Source organism: Bos grunniens, chromosome 4 (genome assembly GCF_055505025.1).
Source record: "Bos grunniens cultivar Pamir isolate PY7600 chromosome 4, Bosgru_T2T1.0, whole genome shotgun sequence".
Taxonomy (NCBI): Eukaryota; Metazoa; Chordata; class Mammalia; order Artiodactyla; family Bovidae; genus Bos; species Bos grunniens.
Window position 1 is genome coordinate 99,617,372 of NC_141168.1, and position 19,033 is coordinate 99,636,404.

Below are 19,033 nucleotides of genomic sequence, written 5' to 3' on the forward strand. Positions count from 1 at the left end.
CCAGGGGGAGGGAGGCCGTGACCCACCTGCTTTTAAGGGCTCATCTGAACAACTTGGCAGAGCAGTCCAGGTTTGCAGGCATACAGAGAGCGCAGGGCAATTAGGAGACTTGGGAGACCTGGGTTCAATGATGACTGAGGTGATGGGGTGAGGAACTGTGGAGAATCCTCCTTGAAGTCAAAGCACTCAGCCATTCAAAACCCTGGGCCCATTGTCCTTGCCCCATACCCGGCAGGCTTGGGGCCGGACACCGCGATCTGGGGCTTGACCTCTTTCACAGCTGCCACTGAGGCAGCTCATTCGGCCAGCTGAATTATGACTCTGGCCCAGTGTGGCAAAGCTTGCTTTCCATGTTCCTTTACATTTGTGCAAATAAGCACCTTCTCTTTCAACTTCCCCAGTGTGGTCACCGGACCATCACCCGCGATCCATCTTCCCCCAGGCCTTTCAAGACAGAGCTTAAGCTGTCTCATGGCTTCAACAACTTGATGTGTTACATTCTTCTTTTTTGTATATAATTAAATTTAGTTTTAATGGAAGGATAACTGCTTTACAGTATTGTGTTGGTTTCTGCCAAACATCAACATGAATCAGTCAAGGGTATACCTGTGTCCCCTCTCCATTATTCTTAAATCCATTTGTTTTGTTACAATGTGGTTGAAAAATATGAGAGGCCCGTTATCTGATTAACTTTTTTACTTTTTACTTGATTCTCCTGCTTTTAGTATTTTTAATGGTGAAAACTGGATACGTTACAGCAATGAAAGAAGTTTACTTGCCACTTTTTTTTAATGACTGATATTGGCTGATGGCCCAGGGCCACTGGGAAATCCATGAGCAGGGCAGGTTTTATTGACCGCGTGACATTACCTCCATAATTCTGGTGATCGAAGCCAGGTTTCTTCGGACTTGAAAGAGGCGTATAGGGGGGGCTGGTGCCTGACCTTCTTTCTTTGATGTTCCGTTCTTGTAAATAATGAGCGGTTTGTCTTTGAACAAACTCAGCAGGTGAGCAGGTTCTTTGCCTTGGGAGACTCGAATCTGGGGGCAGAGGGGATAAAGAAATGTAATAAAGAGGGCAATGAAAGAAGGCTGTATTTCCAAAGACATCCTTATTTTTCTTTTCGAAAACAAAATTAAAAGTAAATAAAAAGTCAAGTGCAGGAGGAACGATGATTAACAGAAAATATAGGTTCATAAAAATCAAGCACAGCTTCCTTGCTGACTTAGGAACCATTCGTTATTCCAGATACAGCACACTGGGGTAGGGGGAGGTAGGTACAACATCACACTGTGCTGCTTTCTGCTTCCACACTGCACCACTTACACCTTAGCGCAAAGACGTAAAAAAAAAAAAAAAAAAAGGAATTTTTATAAAAGATGACAAAGATCAGCACTTTGTTGTTTTTCCCTTTTGGAGATATAGATGAACACATGTGTGAAAGTGCTAGTCGCTTAGTCATGTCTGAGTCTTTGTGACCCCATGGACTATAGCCTGCCGGGCTCCTCTATCCATGGGAGTCTTCAGCAAGAATACTGGAGTGGGTTGCCATTCCCTTCTCCAAGGGATCTTCCCAACCCAGGGATCGAACCCAGGTCTTCTGCTTTGCAGGTATATTCTTTTTTTTTTTTCACTTTTAATAATTTTTCTTAAAATTTATCCTGAACCCTCCTCCCTCCTCCCTCCCCAGGGGAGAGGAGGGTTCAGGATAAGCAGGTATATTCTTTACCATCTGAGCCACCATCGTTACCTAAGAGTGAACAAAGATTTCAATCCAAACATCAAAAGCTGGCAAAATAAACAGAATAGACTTTTACTTTTTAACTTACCTATGGAAATGGTAATAGATTTACTTAACATAATCATTTGTCAGGATAAGGAAATTGAAGGAAATAAATGGTAAATGACTTAATTTCATCTATTAGTTTAACAGATACTGGATTAGACATGAATTTCCTATTTTTTGCATAAACGATGCATTTATTTACATGAAGAGTTCAAATTTTGTGTCAGTCTCCTATTTTTTTCAATTACCTTGCCTTTTGCAAAAATTAAACCATCTCCCCTACCCTGCCCTGGTCTGTTTTTTTTCCTAGAAACCAAGTGAATGAGAATGCTGAAGTATACACCATCATGGGAAGGCCTAGGGTGTGGTGAACAGATAACCTTCAGTTAACAGCTGCTGCTGCTGCTGCTGCGTCACTTCAGTCATGTCCGACTCTGTACGACCCCAGAGACGGCAGCCAGCCCACCAGGCTCCCCCGTCCCTGGGATTCTCCAGGCAAGAACACTGGAGTGGGTTGCCATTTCCTTCTCCAATGAATGAAAGTGAAAGTTAGTACACATTTACTTAAATAAGCAAGCAGCCAATTATGAAACTGTGTTGGGGCAAGGTTAGCTAAGAGTACCTAAAACTGTTGTTGCCTTAGCATTTCCCATAACATTGAGAAAACCTCAATTGCCAAATTGAGAGAAAGAGGGCTACAGATTAAAACCCATTCTCCACTATGAATGAAAACAAGAAAGAGAAAGGGGAATTCCCTGGCAGTTCATGCTTAGGACTGTACTTCCACTGTAGGGAGTTCAAGTTTGATTCCTGATCAGGGAACTATGATCCTGCAAGCGATGCAGCAAGGCCGGAGAGAGAGAAAGAGAGAAAGGTAAATTGAAAATTTTTCAGTACTGTTTCTGAGTATGAAGGAATGTTTAAAACAGTGATTTTATTTATTGTAAACCCCTGCCATCTAGTGGTAAAACGAGGCATTATGCTTTCATTGTTAATTAGGATTCAAATGCCTGACAATAAATTCATTCATTGGGTGTATTAAATAGTAGTAGTTAACTCTGAAATGTAGAATTTATAAGGCACAGTGCATATCTTTAAAGTTTTGTGTGATTTTGTAAGAACAGTTGAAAGGTTAATTAAATGACATCAATGATGTCCGTTCTTAGACATATTTCATTCAGGAAACGAATGTAGTAAACAGTTCATGGGGAATTCACAGGAGTTAAGTGTGTTTAAAGAATTCAATAATCTTGTCAACTTGTTAACTGACAATTAACAATGTTAGTTTTATTTTACAAAGTTAATATGCATCTTTAAATTTAAGTCTAACTTGCTTTATTTAGGAACTAAAAACCAAGATGGAAAGAAAACCAGCTAAAAGACCAGACTGGATCTCCATATATTACATATTATGCACTAAAGTATCGGACTTACTTTTCTAATTATTACCTTTGAATCAGGTAATAATTTAGATAGAGATTTGATTTATAAAGATCTTAAAATGTATAAAAATTTGAAAACTGGAAAGTGATCAGCTGGAAGTGATAACTCAGGTAGAACGAGGACATGACTGAGCGACGGACACGACTGAGCGACTTCACTTTCACTTTTCTCTTTCATGCATTGGAGAAGGAAATGGCAACCCACTCCAGTGTTCTTGCCTGGAGAATCCCAGGGACGGGGGAGCCTGGTGGGCTGCCGTCTATGGGGTCACACAGAGTCGGACACAACTGAAGCAACTTAGCAGCAGCAGCAGCAGCAGCAGCAGCAAGTGGTTGCCATTGATCTGATATGATTCTAAAGGAAAGATTCTTTGGGGCTCTAAATCTGTTAATAGCTTATTTTTGTTTCTATTTTTAAATTTGTTCCCTCTTTTCCAGAATCTGAGAGAACAAGTATGGCATGAGAATAGGAATATTTAAATTTTGAAATGAAAAAAAAGGAAATATTTACAAAGTGTCAAATCTGCATCCTGAAGTGGGAGAAGGGTTTTAACGAGACACTGGGCTTGAAAAACTTGTATGAGTTTAGGGGGTAAAAACATCCCAACCTGCACAGCCTGTCCCCCGAGGGATCTATCCAACTGAACAGTCAGGAATGCGGAGGTTGTCAGCTCATCCCGTGTGGCATTTGCTCCTTGCCTGGAGGAACCAAAGTGAAACAAATTAGCTTGTATTTAGGTTTAAGATCTTCTAAGGCAGGCATTTCAAACAGAAACTTAAGTTATTATGAAAGATCAAGAAGAAACCTTGCTGTTTTGACATAAAAAAGCCATAGAAGCTATTGTTTTTTAAAGTACTAACGCTGAGCCATGATCTATCCTATGTATTGTTTAGAACAACATACCATCGATGTTTTTAATCTCCATTTCAAGGGCCCATTTTTAGTTCCATAATAACTTAGCTAAGTAGTCAATTCTGTCTGATTTCAAGTTGGAGCTGCCTATTTTGGGAAACAATCTCAACAGTGAAAATAATCCATTTGAGTAGTATATGAGCCAGATCTACTGGGCTGGATATTAGAGGCACTTTATTTTCCCATGACTATTTGGTGAGCATAGTAACAAATGTATGGACCCACAAAAATCAAGAAAATAATTATTAGAAGCAGACAATAGAGGGGCTTTCCAGGTGGCTCAGTGGGTAAAGAATCTGCCTGAAATGCAGGAGACACAGGAGACGTAGGTTCAACCTGTGGGTCGGGCAGATCCCCTGGAGGAGGGCGTGGCAACCCACTCCAGTATTCTTGCCTGGAGAATCCCATGGACAGAGGAGCCTGGCAGGCAGTCTACAGTGTCACAAAGAGTTGGACACGACTGAGTTAACTGAGCGTGCGCGCGTGCACACACACACATACACAGAGGTAATGGAGAGGCCCCCATTTTGTAATTCTGGTCTTTCTTTAAAGGGATTTCCCATGGACAGAGGAGCCTGGAGGGCTGCAGTCTATACTATCACAAAGAGTTGGACGATTGAATTGATGGAGCGCACACACACAAACACATACAGGCAATGGAGAGGCCCCCATTTTGTCATTCTTTAAAGGAATTATGAATAAAACAGTAAGAGAAGCTAAAGTATCAGTGACCAGATAGGAGTCAATTCATTGGCAACTTCTCTTTCTAGGATAACTTGTGGCTCTAACTCCAAACACTGGCTCACCCTACACAACAGCCTCTGGGAGATCTGCTTGTTTGATGACTGTGGGAGGGAAAAGGCAGTGAAAGCACTGTTGGTAGCCAATCCTCCCATCTCTACATGACTACAGGTTAGCAGGAAGAACACCAATCCTGGAAATGGATTTTGACAATTAATTATATTCTTGCTTCTGAAGGTTTGAGAGTGACCTACCTGTTCCATACCCAGAACCAGATTAACAGTAGGCTCCCAACCTGGACAACACACACACATACATACACACCACACATGCACATATGCACACACATACCCACACAACACTGAGTGCAGGAAGCCTGTCTCATTTATCTCAGAATATTTCATTGAACCAACAGAGTCAAATGGTTGATATGAAAATGTTGTACAGTGGGGTGAAAAAAAAGGACATGCTTATGTCAGACATATGTTTAAAAAAAATAGAAAATGCTTTTCATAATAAGGGCACACATGAAGATATAGCCTTTTAATGCGAATAACTGAAATTTTCCATGAGCCTGTCACGCTAGCAAACACTTCTGGGAGCCGCTGGCAGCACCAGGTGGGGAGTAACGCAGAGCTGAGGAAACAGCAGGGTCTGTCATCACCTGTCCTTTATTCCCTAGCTCGGCAATTTCTTGGATATTTCTTCATTTTCTTTTTGCCTTCTGACACTCTTAATTAATATTTCACTGTTTATCTCAAACCCTTCTTCCTCTTCCTGTCAAAGTGACCACGTTTCCACCCACACAGATTCAAACTAATTTGCTTTATGGATCTGTGACCCAGGCAGTCAAGGACTGCAATGCAATCAAGACCATAAGAAAATTGCTTTGTCTCTTAACTTTGAAATCCTGTGCTTAGAGGGAGAAAAGAAGCTATCTACTTTGATATGATTTCTTCTTTACAAATCTGTGGTACTTGTTACTCATTAAAAATAAAATGCTGCATGAAAATGGAATTTATTGCTTCAAGAGACTCATTATCACCACTGATCAAAGTTTGTTTAATTTCAATTACTTGACATTTCAGAGAAAAGATCACTGTTGAAATTAGTTTTCTCTTGTCATTTTAGAGTCTCAGTAGTTTCAGAAATAAAAAGACAAATTTGTGTATTCAGCAGTGATTCCATTCAAGTTTGTCACCTTGAACTCTGCCTCTTGGATTTAACCTATTCATATCCCATGATTGAAACGACCACATAAACTGGAAAGTTGTTTAATTTGAAGCTAGTCTTCAGGAGGCATTTCCTAAATGCCTCTTCACTATGTTTATGGAAGTTTTTGAAGTTCTGCAAACTATACATCAACAAACTGACAAATTTAACATCTGTGCTATTAAACGACCCCAGGGACTGTAGCCCGCCAGGCTCCTCTGTCCATGTGATTTCCCAGGCAAGAATACTGGAGTGGGTTGCCATGCCCTCCTCCAAGGGATCTTCCCGACCCAGGGATCAAACCCAGGTCTCTGGCATTACAGGCAGACTCTTTACTGTCTGAGTCACTAGGGAAGCCCAACTAATCACTTGGCTCCTTCTCATTCACTGGTTTTGTCTTTTGCTTCCTAACTTTGCTCGTGCCATACGCCATTACTGCTAGATTAGAGCACGCTTTTTCTTGCATTGCTAGGAACACCTTCAATACTATTTGCTTGCTTTCCTCACTCTCATTTCTGCTCCCACTTAGATGTCACTTTTAAGAGTCCTTCACCAATAACCTAGCAGTGAGCTTGAGTATCTGTTCCTAATTCTACACAGATCATTCAGCTTGGTTTTATCTTAAGCCTTCATACTTTATTGAAATGGCTGATAACCATCTTTCTCTCTTTTAAGTATAAATTCTTGGGGAACGTTTTTTATTGTATCTTTAGTATCTAGCTCAGTGCTTGGCACATAGAAAGTGCTCAATGGACACTTTCAAATGATTTACAGAATAGCTTTTACGTTCAAAATTTATAACCTGATTTAATCTGTTTAATCTATATCCACATAGTTATTTATGTGGATTGCAAATTGCTAATTCCTCAAAACATTCTCTTGAATTACTTATTTAATCTTTCCTGTTTGATCTAAGTGCCACAATTATTAACTATATTTTTTACATACTGAAAAGAATTTAGAGGAAGACCAAGAAACAGAATGTAAAAGAAAAGCTTACTAAGAATGTAAGTAATGTAAATTCATTACCTACTTACAATGAATTTATCCCTACAGATGCCATGCTTTGCACAGGTACTTTTCTGAGTTAAAATTTTAGAAAAGGAAATTGCAAAATAAGGACATAGTTTCTACCAGGGGATAGCTGCAGGCAGGCCTTAAAGACAGCTGCAGATCAAGGTGTGAAATGATGCTTCACCCTTTACAAGAGTTGTGACTTTGCGTTAAATTATTTACTCCCTGATTCCCCCCTCCTTTTGTATCTTTTGAAAATTATCTAATTGTGAGGAAGAGAGATAATACATGGAAACATCTAGCATTTTGCTGGCACAAACACGCTGCTCAAAATAAACTGGTTGCTATGAAGATGGCATCTTAAACACAGAGCTAAATAGCTAAATACATGCATCTTTGACAGGATATGATGCGACTGTGGGGTCAGAAATGTCTCTGAACACAGTGGTTCTCATTAACGCCATGGTGTACATTAGAAACTCCAGAGTCCCGCCAACTGGGGGTCTGATTTATTTGGTGTAAAGAGGGCACTGGGTATTCAGCTTTGGGAAAAATTATCCGGGTTAGTATGTGCAGCTAGTGTTCGGAGCCATTGCCTAAGGCAGTGCCTGTAAATCATTAAGGTGATTCTGAATCATCCTGAGAACTTGTTAAAACACAGGTTCCGCTTTAGTAGGTCAAAGGTGGGGCCTGATATTCTCTATTTCTAACCAGCTCCCCAGGGACGCTGATACTCTTGGTTTCCAGACCATCCTCGGGGTACCAAGAACCCATGGGGTGGGGAAAATCATCTCATCTCCTGATCTTGGTTAAGGTCAAGGCACTGGCCAGTATAAGGGGGAAGTGGTCACACTATGAGGATGGATGACTCTGTCATCCAGTGGGACACTCACCATAGAGAAAAGTCACCCTATCAGCAGACACCCTATCAGCAGACACCTGAGTCCTCGTCCACTCAGTATCCTTACTGAAGACAGCTACCACCACATAGGCAAAGGCAGGATCCTGCTTCATCCTCGCAACTTCAACCTACACTTTTCAGCTTTAATATCTTTTTTGAAAATTCTTTTCTTTCTTTCAGTCTTCTCAGAAATATTCCACTTTATGTGATTTCACTTCATAAATAGTTTGAGAATCCAGCATTGCATGATTTGTTGCAGAATTCTGTCCCTTGGACTAGTCCAGCATGCTGTGTGCACTTCACTTACTTGGACATTTCCATTGGCACTGACTCTAAGTCAACTTGAAGGTGAAAGTGTTAGTTACTCAGTCATGTCCTGATGCTTTGCGACCCTATGGACCATAGCCCACCAGGCTCCTCTGTCCATGGGATTCTCCAGGCAAGAAAACTGGAGTGGGTTGCCATTTTCTTCTCCAGGGGACCTTCCTGACCTGAAGATCAAACCCAGGTCTCCTGCATTGCAGGCTGATTCTATATGGTCTGAGCTACCAGAGAAGTAAGCTTAACCTTTAATTAACTCAAATCATTATGCAAAAGAAATGGATAAGAAATTGAAGCAATAGCATTTTTTTATTTAATACTGCTATGAATTTCATGAGGACAAAGAATAAGGATGCATCAATTTGAGATCTCCAGAGTCTGAAATAGAACCATAAATTATATACATGCCTTAGAGAATCTGATTCATTGAAATGTTGCAACTCCAATCAGGATGAGCCTCTGTGAATTTTAACAATAAGAAGACATGGTACCTGATGCTGGCCAGTTGGAGTGTTTGTTAGCTTTCAAAGGAGAGGAGTTATTCAACTACATATCCACTAAAGGAACACCACCCTTCAGCTACCAAAACCTTTCTCCTAAATTGGTAAGAATGACTTTTATCTAAACTGCTAGTGGACAGCAGCTATCAAAACATAGCCAAAATCATACAAGAAGAAAATACTACATTCATGTTATACAAAGCTCACGAGGCTAAATTATAGGATAATTTTATCCCATATTGCTTTAACTTTGGAGCAAAATGTGGCCTCTACAGAACTTGAGATTCTATGAAAGAGGGAAACTCACCAGGTGTAGATAATCTGTCCTCTGGGATAAGTGTAAAGTATAATGTAGCAATCACCACCATAGAATTCACCGTACGAGTTTCGGTCAATTTCGACCCTACCGTTGTTTTCTACACGCCAAATCTAAAAGGAATAAATAGGTGTATCAAAATCAAAATCTTCTTTATCTAGTACTACTTCTCTAAGGTTTAAAAAAAAACATTTTGGTTTAGATCTGTCATTAAAAACCTTTTACTTTTCTAACTAGTTACAAATCAAGCAACAGGAAGAAATTCTTGTCCGTTTGGTTAATTGACTTCTTAAGTGTTTAGAGTTCTTTTATACTCTTTTCTTTTATACCCTTCATAGTACTTATCTCAGTTCTGAGCCTGTTGATTAATAAATACCTATTGTTTGATTGATTAGTGAAAATAACATGATGACACTCCAGTTACATGACAAACTGAAATATTTAGTTCAGAAATACATCTCTCAAAATTTTTCATCAGTTGGGAGGCAATTTTTTAAAACTTCTCCTTCCCTGTGCTTTAAGGCATGAAACTGTTTTTTTTTCCCCCAGGTAAGAGTGGCAGATTGTGACTAAACAATAAAAATGACAAATTGCATGACTTCTATTTTCAAAATGTGCCATAAGACTAAGATAGAAGCAGGCAGAACTAGTTATTTTCTATTTTCTCCTCCTCATCACGAACTAAAGATATTTTTAATTAAAGGTTAAAAGTTGGAGAGAGAGTTGTAAATGAAATGGGAAAGTAACACGTGAGTGAGAGACTGCAGGGACTGCACACACACACATCCTCCTGCCTGGGTCCTGGGAGGCTCAGGATAGATCCTCTGTTTTGAAATTGAAGATGAGCAAGTGGAATGGAGCGGTGCAGTGCTTTCAGAGAGCAGCCTTCCTGCGCTGTCCCAGAGGAACAATGGCAGCATGGCTTGGCTAAACCCCAAATCCTAGAGAAAACCCTGGACATCATCTTCCCCGGGTGGCATGGGAGGACTTCTCAGAACACTATGCTCTGATGTGGAGACGGCAGCCAGGACACATTTGGAGCTGGGGATCCATGTCCACCGCGGGGCTCTCTGGCTGTGCTGAGCTCCAGAAAAGGATGTCTGAGCAGGACACAGGCTCAGGCCCCAAAACTGATAACTCTGACAGCGACCACAGGAGGCGCTTCTCCCTGTGTAGTTCCCATAATCCCTGCCCAGCTTAGAGTCACACTTCAAGCCTTTGAAAAGAAGAAAAACACCTTCTTAAATCTCTTACATTAAATCTCAGACTTTGGTCTGAGCAGTGTGTGATAAGCTCTGGGAATGAAGAAATAAATTATTCAATTCCTTCCCTCAAGGAATGACAAGAGGTCTGGGAGAAGAAATGTCTAAGTAAATGAACAACTCTGTGGTACTTCTACGATGAATCCATGAAGAACATGACTTCTGGCTTGAGAACAGAGAAAGGTCATTTCAGTGCAGAAAGAAGTCTCTTCAGAAGAGATGAAGCTTGAGACTTAACTGAGTTACAAAGGAGGAGTGGGAATGTCACCCAGATGGGGATGGCGAGGAGCCCTCGAGGCTGTGAAGGCTGAGGTGCGGAGAGCAAGGCTCAGTCATGGAAGGCCTGGGAGGCCCAGCTAAGGACGGATGTTCTCAGGAAGACTGTGGAGAGCCACCAACAGACTCTAGAACAGAAGTGATCTTATACAGTTCCCCTTAAGTTAGATGACTCAATGGCAGACCAAACATGAAGAGATTTTAGTTAGGGAGAATCCTTAGGAGGGTTTCGACAATTTTTGTCAAAAAATAGCAATAATCAACAAATTCATTTTGAATGCTCTAAAAACATCTGTGATGTTGGCACATAACACACAATTTGCCTTTGTGAATGCCCCTAAGGTGCAAGGGAAGGACAAACGTAGGGTCTGGAACTTTCGGAGCAATGCACCCACCCTGGACAAGTCTAGTTCCGAGAGCAGACGCAGGCTTGGACCAGGAAATGAGATGGAGACAGCTGGGTTCCTTGGAGGCCTCTAACACAAATTACCTAGTTTCTTAGAATCTCAGCAAACACACTACACACTAAGACTGAAGGTCAGACAACGCTGTCTTCCAACTTTCAACCCCCTGGTCTTGGATCATCTTTATTAATCATTAAAATGCACATTTTACAATTTGTAGCTTCCTGAAGTTCTATTGCCACATAAACTGGCATAAATGGGCTTGACAGACAAATAGACAGAAACGTGTAAGTACCTGCACTTTGCCAGAACCATCATCCACCACGTGATGCTGGGCTGCCATTTGTGGGGAACTGTGCAATTTTGAGGCATCAAATGGAATTTGTTTTACGTGAGCCACTTTTTCTGTGACATACACTTTCCCGAAGCCATCGCTCTGATCTCTATCTCTCCAGTCCTTAAAGAACTGTTTGAAGATTGGTGTTTCACCTCCTTCTGGAAGAACTTGAATCTGAAATGTAAAAAATTATTATTATTATGATTAGCTCAGTGGGTAGAGCATCAGACTTTTAATCCAAGGGTCCAGGGTTCATGTCCCTGTTTGGTGCTCTGGTTTGGGCTTCCCTGGTGGCTCAGTAGTAAAGAATCCGCCTGCCAATGCAGGAGACATGGGTTTGATCTCTGGGTCAGGAAGATCCCCTGGAAAAGGGAACGGCAACCCACTCTAGTATCCTTGCCTGGGAAATTTCATGGACAGAAGAGCCTGGCAGGATATAGTCCATGGGATCGCAAATAGTTGAACATGACTAGTGACTAAACAACAATAATTATAAACAGAAAAATAAGAGACCAAGGAAAAACAATAATCTAGTTGTGGAGAAAAAACTAAGGAAATGCAAAGAGGAGCCTTTTTTTTTTTTTTAAAGATGACAAATGTAAACTTAGAAGCTGGAATCCTTATATGAACACAAAAGGAAAAGTATCAAATATGAAGCTAAAACAATTCAACCCTGCTTTTTTTCTTATAGCTAATCTAAGTGCCAATGAATTTGGATGTTTGAGAGAAGAATCAAGTCATTTCATATGTTTCCATTACAGTCAAATAAGTTTGACTGTTTTTCTATATTAGGTTCATAGAAGTTCTGTGACCTGAAAGAAATTATCTCCTTGTGCTGCTTTTGCCAGGACATAAAAATGAAGAGAAAAGATGAAGCTAGGAGATTCAGAAAAGAGCAACTAGTCAGTGTCTAAATTAATCTCCATGAAGGCAAGTATTTTCTGGGCCTTAGTCCATGCTGATACAACTTGCTCTAGGGAATAACTGATATATGCTCTCAGTTAATTCAACTGTGCTTGACCATCTTGACTTAAAGGCTGTGCAGGAAGTGAATGGGCTTTTATTCTAATCACAGTGTCCCACTGAAAGTCTAATCTCCAATTTCTGTAAAATTCTGTCCTCCACACAGAGTTCTAGAGCACAGGATGCAACATTGCAGGCACATAGGTAAGAATGACTTCTGTGTATGTTTTTTGGAACCAAATTCGCTCAGGAGTTTTGTGGTAATGTCATGAGCTCCCATATCTAAAAAATTTTTCCTAGCTAGTTCATTTCCATACGTACTTGGGTATTCGTAGAATAATTCATTTGCTGTAGGAATTCCTCAGCTGTCTTCATGGCAGCCTTTCTCTCCTGGGGATTAGCATCTTTACCTAACATGCAACATAAATGAAAGAGAATTTTAGAGAGGCAAGATATTACATGATTAAGAGATACTTGTGCACCAAAAAGCAAACATAATTAAAATTTAATTTAACTACAATACTGAAAAATGGCAAAAACTTCCTAGTATACTAAATATATTTAACAATATTATAATATAGAATATATAAAAAATTCTATTTCTAGTACCCAAAGACTTTCTTTTACCCCATCATCCCTAGTAAATAAGGCTAATAGTAAGAAAATATGGTTTTGATGTCTGCATTGTATAGATCATGCAGAAAGGTAAGCTTTTTTTAAGTCAGAAAAGATGTTTTATTTATCTTTCTGAAGAAATACATATAAATCTGAAGTATGTCAACAATGCCAATGGCATTTTTTTTTTTTTTTTACCTTTCCATACAAAAATCTGTTTTGCAGCACCGTGGTCCAAAATGAAGCATTCTTCAGACAGAAGCATCGCCATGGAGAAGGGGTTTTCTTCTGCCACTAGACTCACTTTCATGGAGCCACTGGCATCTGAAACCTGACATGAAAACCATGAGCTTGCTTGAGGATCATCAGTGAGTTCTAAACTGTGATCATGGTGACGGCTGCACAACTCTGTACATATAATAAAAACCACTGAATTGCACACTTTGAATGGATAAACTATATATGTAAGTTATATCTCAACAGAGCTATTTCAAAGAAAACAAAGACAAAACAAAAAAACCCTCATGGACCCAGTTAGACCTGGAAAAGACTTTCTTAAAGCCCTTTAGGATAAAAGTACTACTAATAAAAAGCTAAGTTTCAACACAGAAAATAATAGTGATAATAATCATGGATAAAATTTGTTTCGGTTTTCACATATACCAGGAGCCACACAATGAAATTTACATGATTATTTCTTAGTCTTTATAAAAATCTTTGAAATAGATACTCTTGTACTCATTACACACACACAAAGCTGAAGCTTAAATGTTGATTCATTCAATATTCACTGAGTACTACCATATCCCAGACACTGTGGTAAGGAAGGCCCTGATACATTATAGCTTATGCGTACAGACTTTTTTCAATATGGAGCCTGTCATTTACTTAAATACTCTGTATAAATTATCAAAGTAAATCTCATGTCACAAATAAAACATCATAAAATAAAACTTGTTACATCTGTGTCACAAGTAAACTTACGGAGACTCCCGAAGTTTGGAAACGGCTATGTAAGTTTTTTTTTTTAAGCTAGAGACATACAGCTTACAAAGTCTTACAAAATTTCCTAGGTTAGAATTCAATTTTTTCAAGGCCTGGTAGGCTGTAAGGTAATCCACCTGGGCACTTGTTAAATACGCAGATTTGAGGGTCCTCCCTAGATGAGTGGTGGGGTTTTACAGCACTGCGGTGGGGCTTGAATTGTGTATTTTTAGAAATCACCCGAGGTGAGTCAGCTTCCCAGCCCTGTGTTGTTGTGTTAAGTCACTTCAGTCGTGTCTGACTCTGAGACCCTATGGGCTGTAACCTGCCAGGCTCCTCTGTCCATGGGATTCTCTAGGCAAGAATACTGGAGTGGGTTGCCATGCCCTTCTCCAGGGGATCTTCCCTACCCAGGGATCGAACCCGAGTCTCTTATGTCTCCTGCATTGGCAGGAAGGGTCTTTACCACTAGCGAGCGCCACCTGGGAAGCCCTGTTCAGCTATTTCAAATTATTTTCAGGACTGAAATAGAAGTATGCAATACATAATAGGCCCACTAGAGGGAGCATTGACTCAAAATTAACATTGTGTGTTAGTCGACTCTGAGACCCTATGGACTGTAACCTGCCAGGCTCCTCTGTCCATGGAATTCTCCAGGCAAGACATCTGGAATGGGTTGCCATTCCCTTCTCCAAGGGATCTTCCCGACCCAGAGATGGAACCCTGGTCTCCTGCACTGCAGGCAGATTATTTATCAACTGAGCCACCAGGGAAGCCCCAAGATTAACATGTTCATGCTTATTTCTTTACTCTCATGATGTTCTCTGAGGGGAGAACAGCTTTATTTAATGAGGTAACATAAAAGGTATTTGTTAAACTCTTGAAATTGGGTTTTAGAAACCCAATTCTAACAATAAAAATAATCAATGTAAATTAAAATAAATTTATGCTTAAAAAATAATTAAATTATTATTTAATTAAAATTAATTTTAAAATAAATAAAAATAATCAAAACAAAACCCAATAATAAAAAACAAGCAGTCACAAAATCTTTAGAATAACAATTTCTGTGTGGCTTATATTAAAATTATCAGCATTTAGGAGTGGTAAAGACATCTTCTTTTGCCATCTAGATAAAAAGAATCTATTTCTCCTTTCTTTCTACAGAAAAGGAAGTTATTCTACACAAGACAGTCACTTGAACTTCATTTAAAAATCACAGTGTGTCTGAGCTAGACCATCCCTTTAAAGAGCAGAAAATAGACGTCCTTCTTGTCAGAGATGAGAAAAGGACTCAATTCCACAGGGAGATTGTGGTCTGCTCCAAATCATGTGCTTGGAAAGTTACAGAGGGAGGGAATGCTTAACGGATCCCATGTGAAGTCTCCTCACCTGGTACATCTTGTGGATTTTGTTACCCTCACCAGCAATAAAATCATAAAATTGTGGATTGGAAGGAACCTAAGTAGTTCCAGTTTAATCTCTCTTTTGTCAGATAAGAAAACTAAGACCCAGAATGGCCGTGTCTTGGCCAAGGTCGCCCTGGCAGTCCTTCCCACAGAGCTAACATGGAACTAAGTCTGCCAACACCCAGGACAGTTTTTACCCTTTTTCCTTCCAGCTGTTTGATTTGATAGCCTTGCCCTCTCATAAAAAAGACTTCATGATGGCTAAACAGGATATTTCAAGTGAGGTCACAATTTTATAGCTCATTAGGATTTCATAAGAAAAAGCTTACAGTCTTTGTACTCTACGAAGGAAACACTTTATTGAATGTATTGTACTGAATGTAAGATATCAGGACATATTGTCGCTGGAGCAACGAGTGGTGGCTGCGGGTGCTGGAGCGGCAAGCGGTCGAGAGGGGATACCCCACCTCCAAGGCAAGGAGCACTAGCTGCGCTTTGCACCAAAGAATTCATGCTTTTGAACTGTGGTGTTGGAAAAGACTCTTGACAGTCCTTTGGACTGAAAGGAGATTCAACCAGTCCATCCTAAAAGTGATCAGTCCTGAATAATCATTGGAAGGACTGATGTTGAAGCTGAAATTCCAATACTTTGGCCACCTGATGTGAAGAGCTGACTTGTTTGAAAAGACCCTGATGCTGGGAAAGATTGAAGGTGGGAGGAGAAGGGGACGACAGAGGATGAGACGGTTGGATGGCGTCACCGACTCAATGGACATGGGTCTGGGTAAACTCCAGGAGTTGGTGATGGACAGGGAGGCCTGGCGTGCTGTGGTCCATGGGTCACAAGGAGTCGGACACAACTGAGTGACTGAACTGAACTGAACTATTGCAAACTAGTACAGCAACAATATATATAATTTTTTAATTTAAATCACAGCAAATTATTTGTTTTTAATAAAAATTTTAAAAGTAATAGAAATAAGAGTTTTAAATAACTTGTGTTAAAGCAAAGAACAAATTCTTCCCACACATTTCTCTTTGAGGGCAACGAGGAACATTGTCATCTGTGGCAAACAGTCCCTCCCCAGCAGGTCTCCCCAGCACCATCCTGTCCAATAAAAACAACAGAACTTCCTACCAGTGAACTCACCATGTAGAGTTTAGCCATTTTCCTATTAGTTATATCTGCTTTGATGTCATCATCATCTTCTCCATCCCTAAGCTTTGGCTTTTTCCCTAATACCTGGAAAAAAGAGTACAGATAAAAAGATAAAGACCTCTTATTAATGGCGCAAAGTTTGAAAAAAAGATTCCTAAGTCATAGATTATAAAATACTAGCAACTGAAATGACAAGGCTCAGACATTTCTCACCAATCATACTAAACTGGCCTTCTCCCACAGGTCAAATCAATCGACAGCATTAAGTAAACAAACACTGAGTTTGCTGGTGATGTGAACTTTCAAGAAAGTGAAATCCCAAACTTGAAAGTGTAGGTCTCCGTATTATTGAAAACTGCTGCTGCTGCTGCTAAGTCGCTTCAGTCATGTCCGACTCTGTGCGACCCCATAGACAGCAGCCCACCAGGCTCCCCCGTCCCTGGGATTCTCCAGGCAAGAACACTGGAGTGGGTTGCCATTTCCTTCTCCAATGCATGAAAGTGAAAAGTGAAAGTGAAGTTGCTCAGTCGTGTCCGACTCTCAGCGACCCCATGGACTGCAGCCCACCAGGCTCCTCCGTCCATGGGATTTTCTAGGCAAGAGTACTGGAGTGGGGTGCCATTGCATTCTCCATTATTGAAAACTAGTAGGAATTAATTAAAATATGAGTTCTAAGTTCAGCTGTGCAACAAAATATCTTCCATAACCTCTGTTTCTACAAGCAATCTATAGGTTTTATTAATTTATTGTAACAAAATCTTGGGCAAAATTACTATTTGAGGGTAGGGTACTATTATTATTATTGATATAGGCTAGGCTAGATGAAATGTCAGTTAATCATATGCTTTGCTTCCTGCTGCATTTTTGACACAGAACAAATGAATGTTGAATGAATGAATGTGCTTATGTACTCTTTGCACACCTGATGCAATCCAAAAGTTTAAGAAAGCATTTTGTAGAAAATACATTTGGATCTGCTTTGAATTTCTGTACACTAAAATCATCCCCCAAAATGCCCATAAAGACGTTAATTAATGAATTTAATTAACTGACATAAGTATCATAGTATGCTAAGAACAGGAATCAAATATAAATGTATTCAAAACAATATGAGTTTTATAACACAAATATAAATGCAAGTTTAAAAATGCAAAGATGCTATTCATTTAGATTTAATAAATATTTAATATACAATGAAATTCCATGCATAATGTGTTTTACAGTCAGTATTCCTTACAAATATACTGTATGAAAATACATACTGCTGAATACCAGACAACAATAAAAGCTTAAATTCTAACCTATGCATGAGTACAGCACAGTCTCGAGTTCAGAAATATACTAAAGACTTATTTTCCTCTGGGAATATGCCCATCTTTTTGCCTACACAATGATCCATAAAATCCTTTAATTATTGAACATACTAAATGATTGCAATATAGTTTTCTTCTTTTGCTAAAAGTAGGATCAAACAAAAGTTAAAATGCAATCAAAATTGCTTTTTTTATAACAATTTTATCTTGGTTAGAAATATGTATTCCTTATAAGAGCAGTGAAAGATGTCATATACCCTTTTAAAGTTCTACTCCAATGAAGACAGTAGTTTGGAATCAATAGTTTGGGTTAAAGGACATATTTAATACTGAAGCAGAGAAATCTTATCTGAGAATGCTCCTTGAAAGTTTCACCTAAACCAAGACCTGTCATTCCAGCTTGGAGTCCTCCCCTTTCCTTCAGTTAGTTCCTGTAAGTTTCCACTTAAAAGTACCACCATCCTCTAACATGCTCCAGACGTAACTTTATCTTTCCACAAAATTGACCATTCTCCATCCCTGTCAGCGAATCTCTATTCCTCTCTCCACCTGGACTTACAATCATGACATCAGTTTTGAATACCTGCTGTCCTTCTTTTTGAATCTCTTAGCTGCTCAGTCATTAAATTCTCCCTCTTTACTGATGATGTTGAAAGTCTCTGATCCCTGTCTACATTAACCTCCACCCTAGTGAAGTTCTTCATCACCCAAGTCACAGGTTATGCCTACTCCTGTCAATTCCCTCCGGCCTTCAGGGCCCCATTCATCTTTTCATCCAGAAAGTTATTCTTTACAGTGGCTGGAAGACTCCCTATTTCACTTTACTTCAGTGTTTCAAGAAGATGACTCCAGATAAGATTTACATCTTTTATCTGCAATAGTGATTTTTTTTTCCAATTTTTTTGTTTTATTTATTTATTTATGGCTGTGCTGGGTCTTCGCTGATGCCCGGGCTTTCCTCTAGTTGCAGAGAGCAAGGGGCTGCTCTCTAGTTGGGTACACAGGCTTCTCGTTACCGTGGCTTCTCTCGTTGTGGAGCATGGCTCTAGGGCGCGTGGGCTTCAGTAGTTGTGGCTCCCAGAGTCTAGAGCACAGGCTCAGTAGTTGTGGCACACTGGCTCAGCTGCCTCAAGGCGTGCGGAATCTTCCTGGACTGGGGATGGA

The 19,033-nt window shown here is 39.9% G+C and overlaps 1 protein-coding gene across 1 annotated transcript in view; it reads right to left on the bottom strand.

The window, feature by feature from the left end:
- The window catches only part of SCIN (scinderin), a 77,616-nt gene that overhangs the window by 12,499 nt on the left and 46,084 nt on the right, over positions 1 to 19,033 (bottom strand). Inside the window, exons 5-11 of the mRNA XM_086397604.1 lie at positions 16,548 to 16,640; positions 13,203 to 13,335; positions 12,711 to 12,799; positions 11,385 to 11,600; positions 9,139 to 9,260; positions 3,838 to 3,928; positions 871 to 1,041 (exon numbers count right to left, since the gene is read on the bottom strand). Coding sequence (XP_086253730.1) covers positions 871 to 1,041; positions 3,838 to 3,928; positions 9,139 to 9,260; positions 11,385 to 11,600; positions 12,711 to 12,799; positions 13,203 to 13,335; positions 16,548 to 16,640 — 915 coding nt within the window. The remainder of the gene's footprint in view (positions 1 to 870; positions 1,042 to 3,837; positions 3,929 to 9,138; positions 9,261 to 11,384; positions 11,601 to 12,710; positions 12,800 to 13,202; positions 13,336 to 16,547; positions 16,641 to 19,033) is intronic.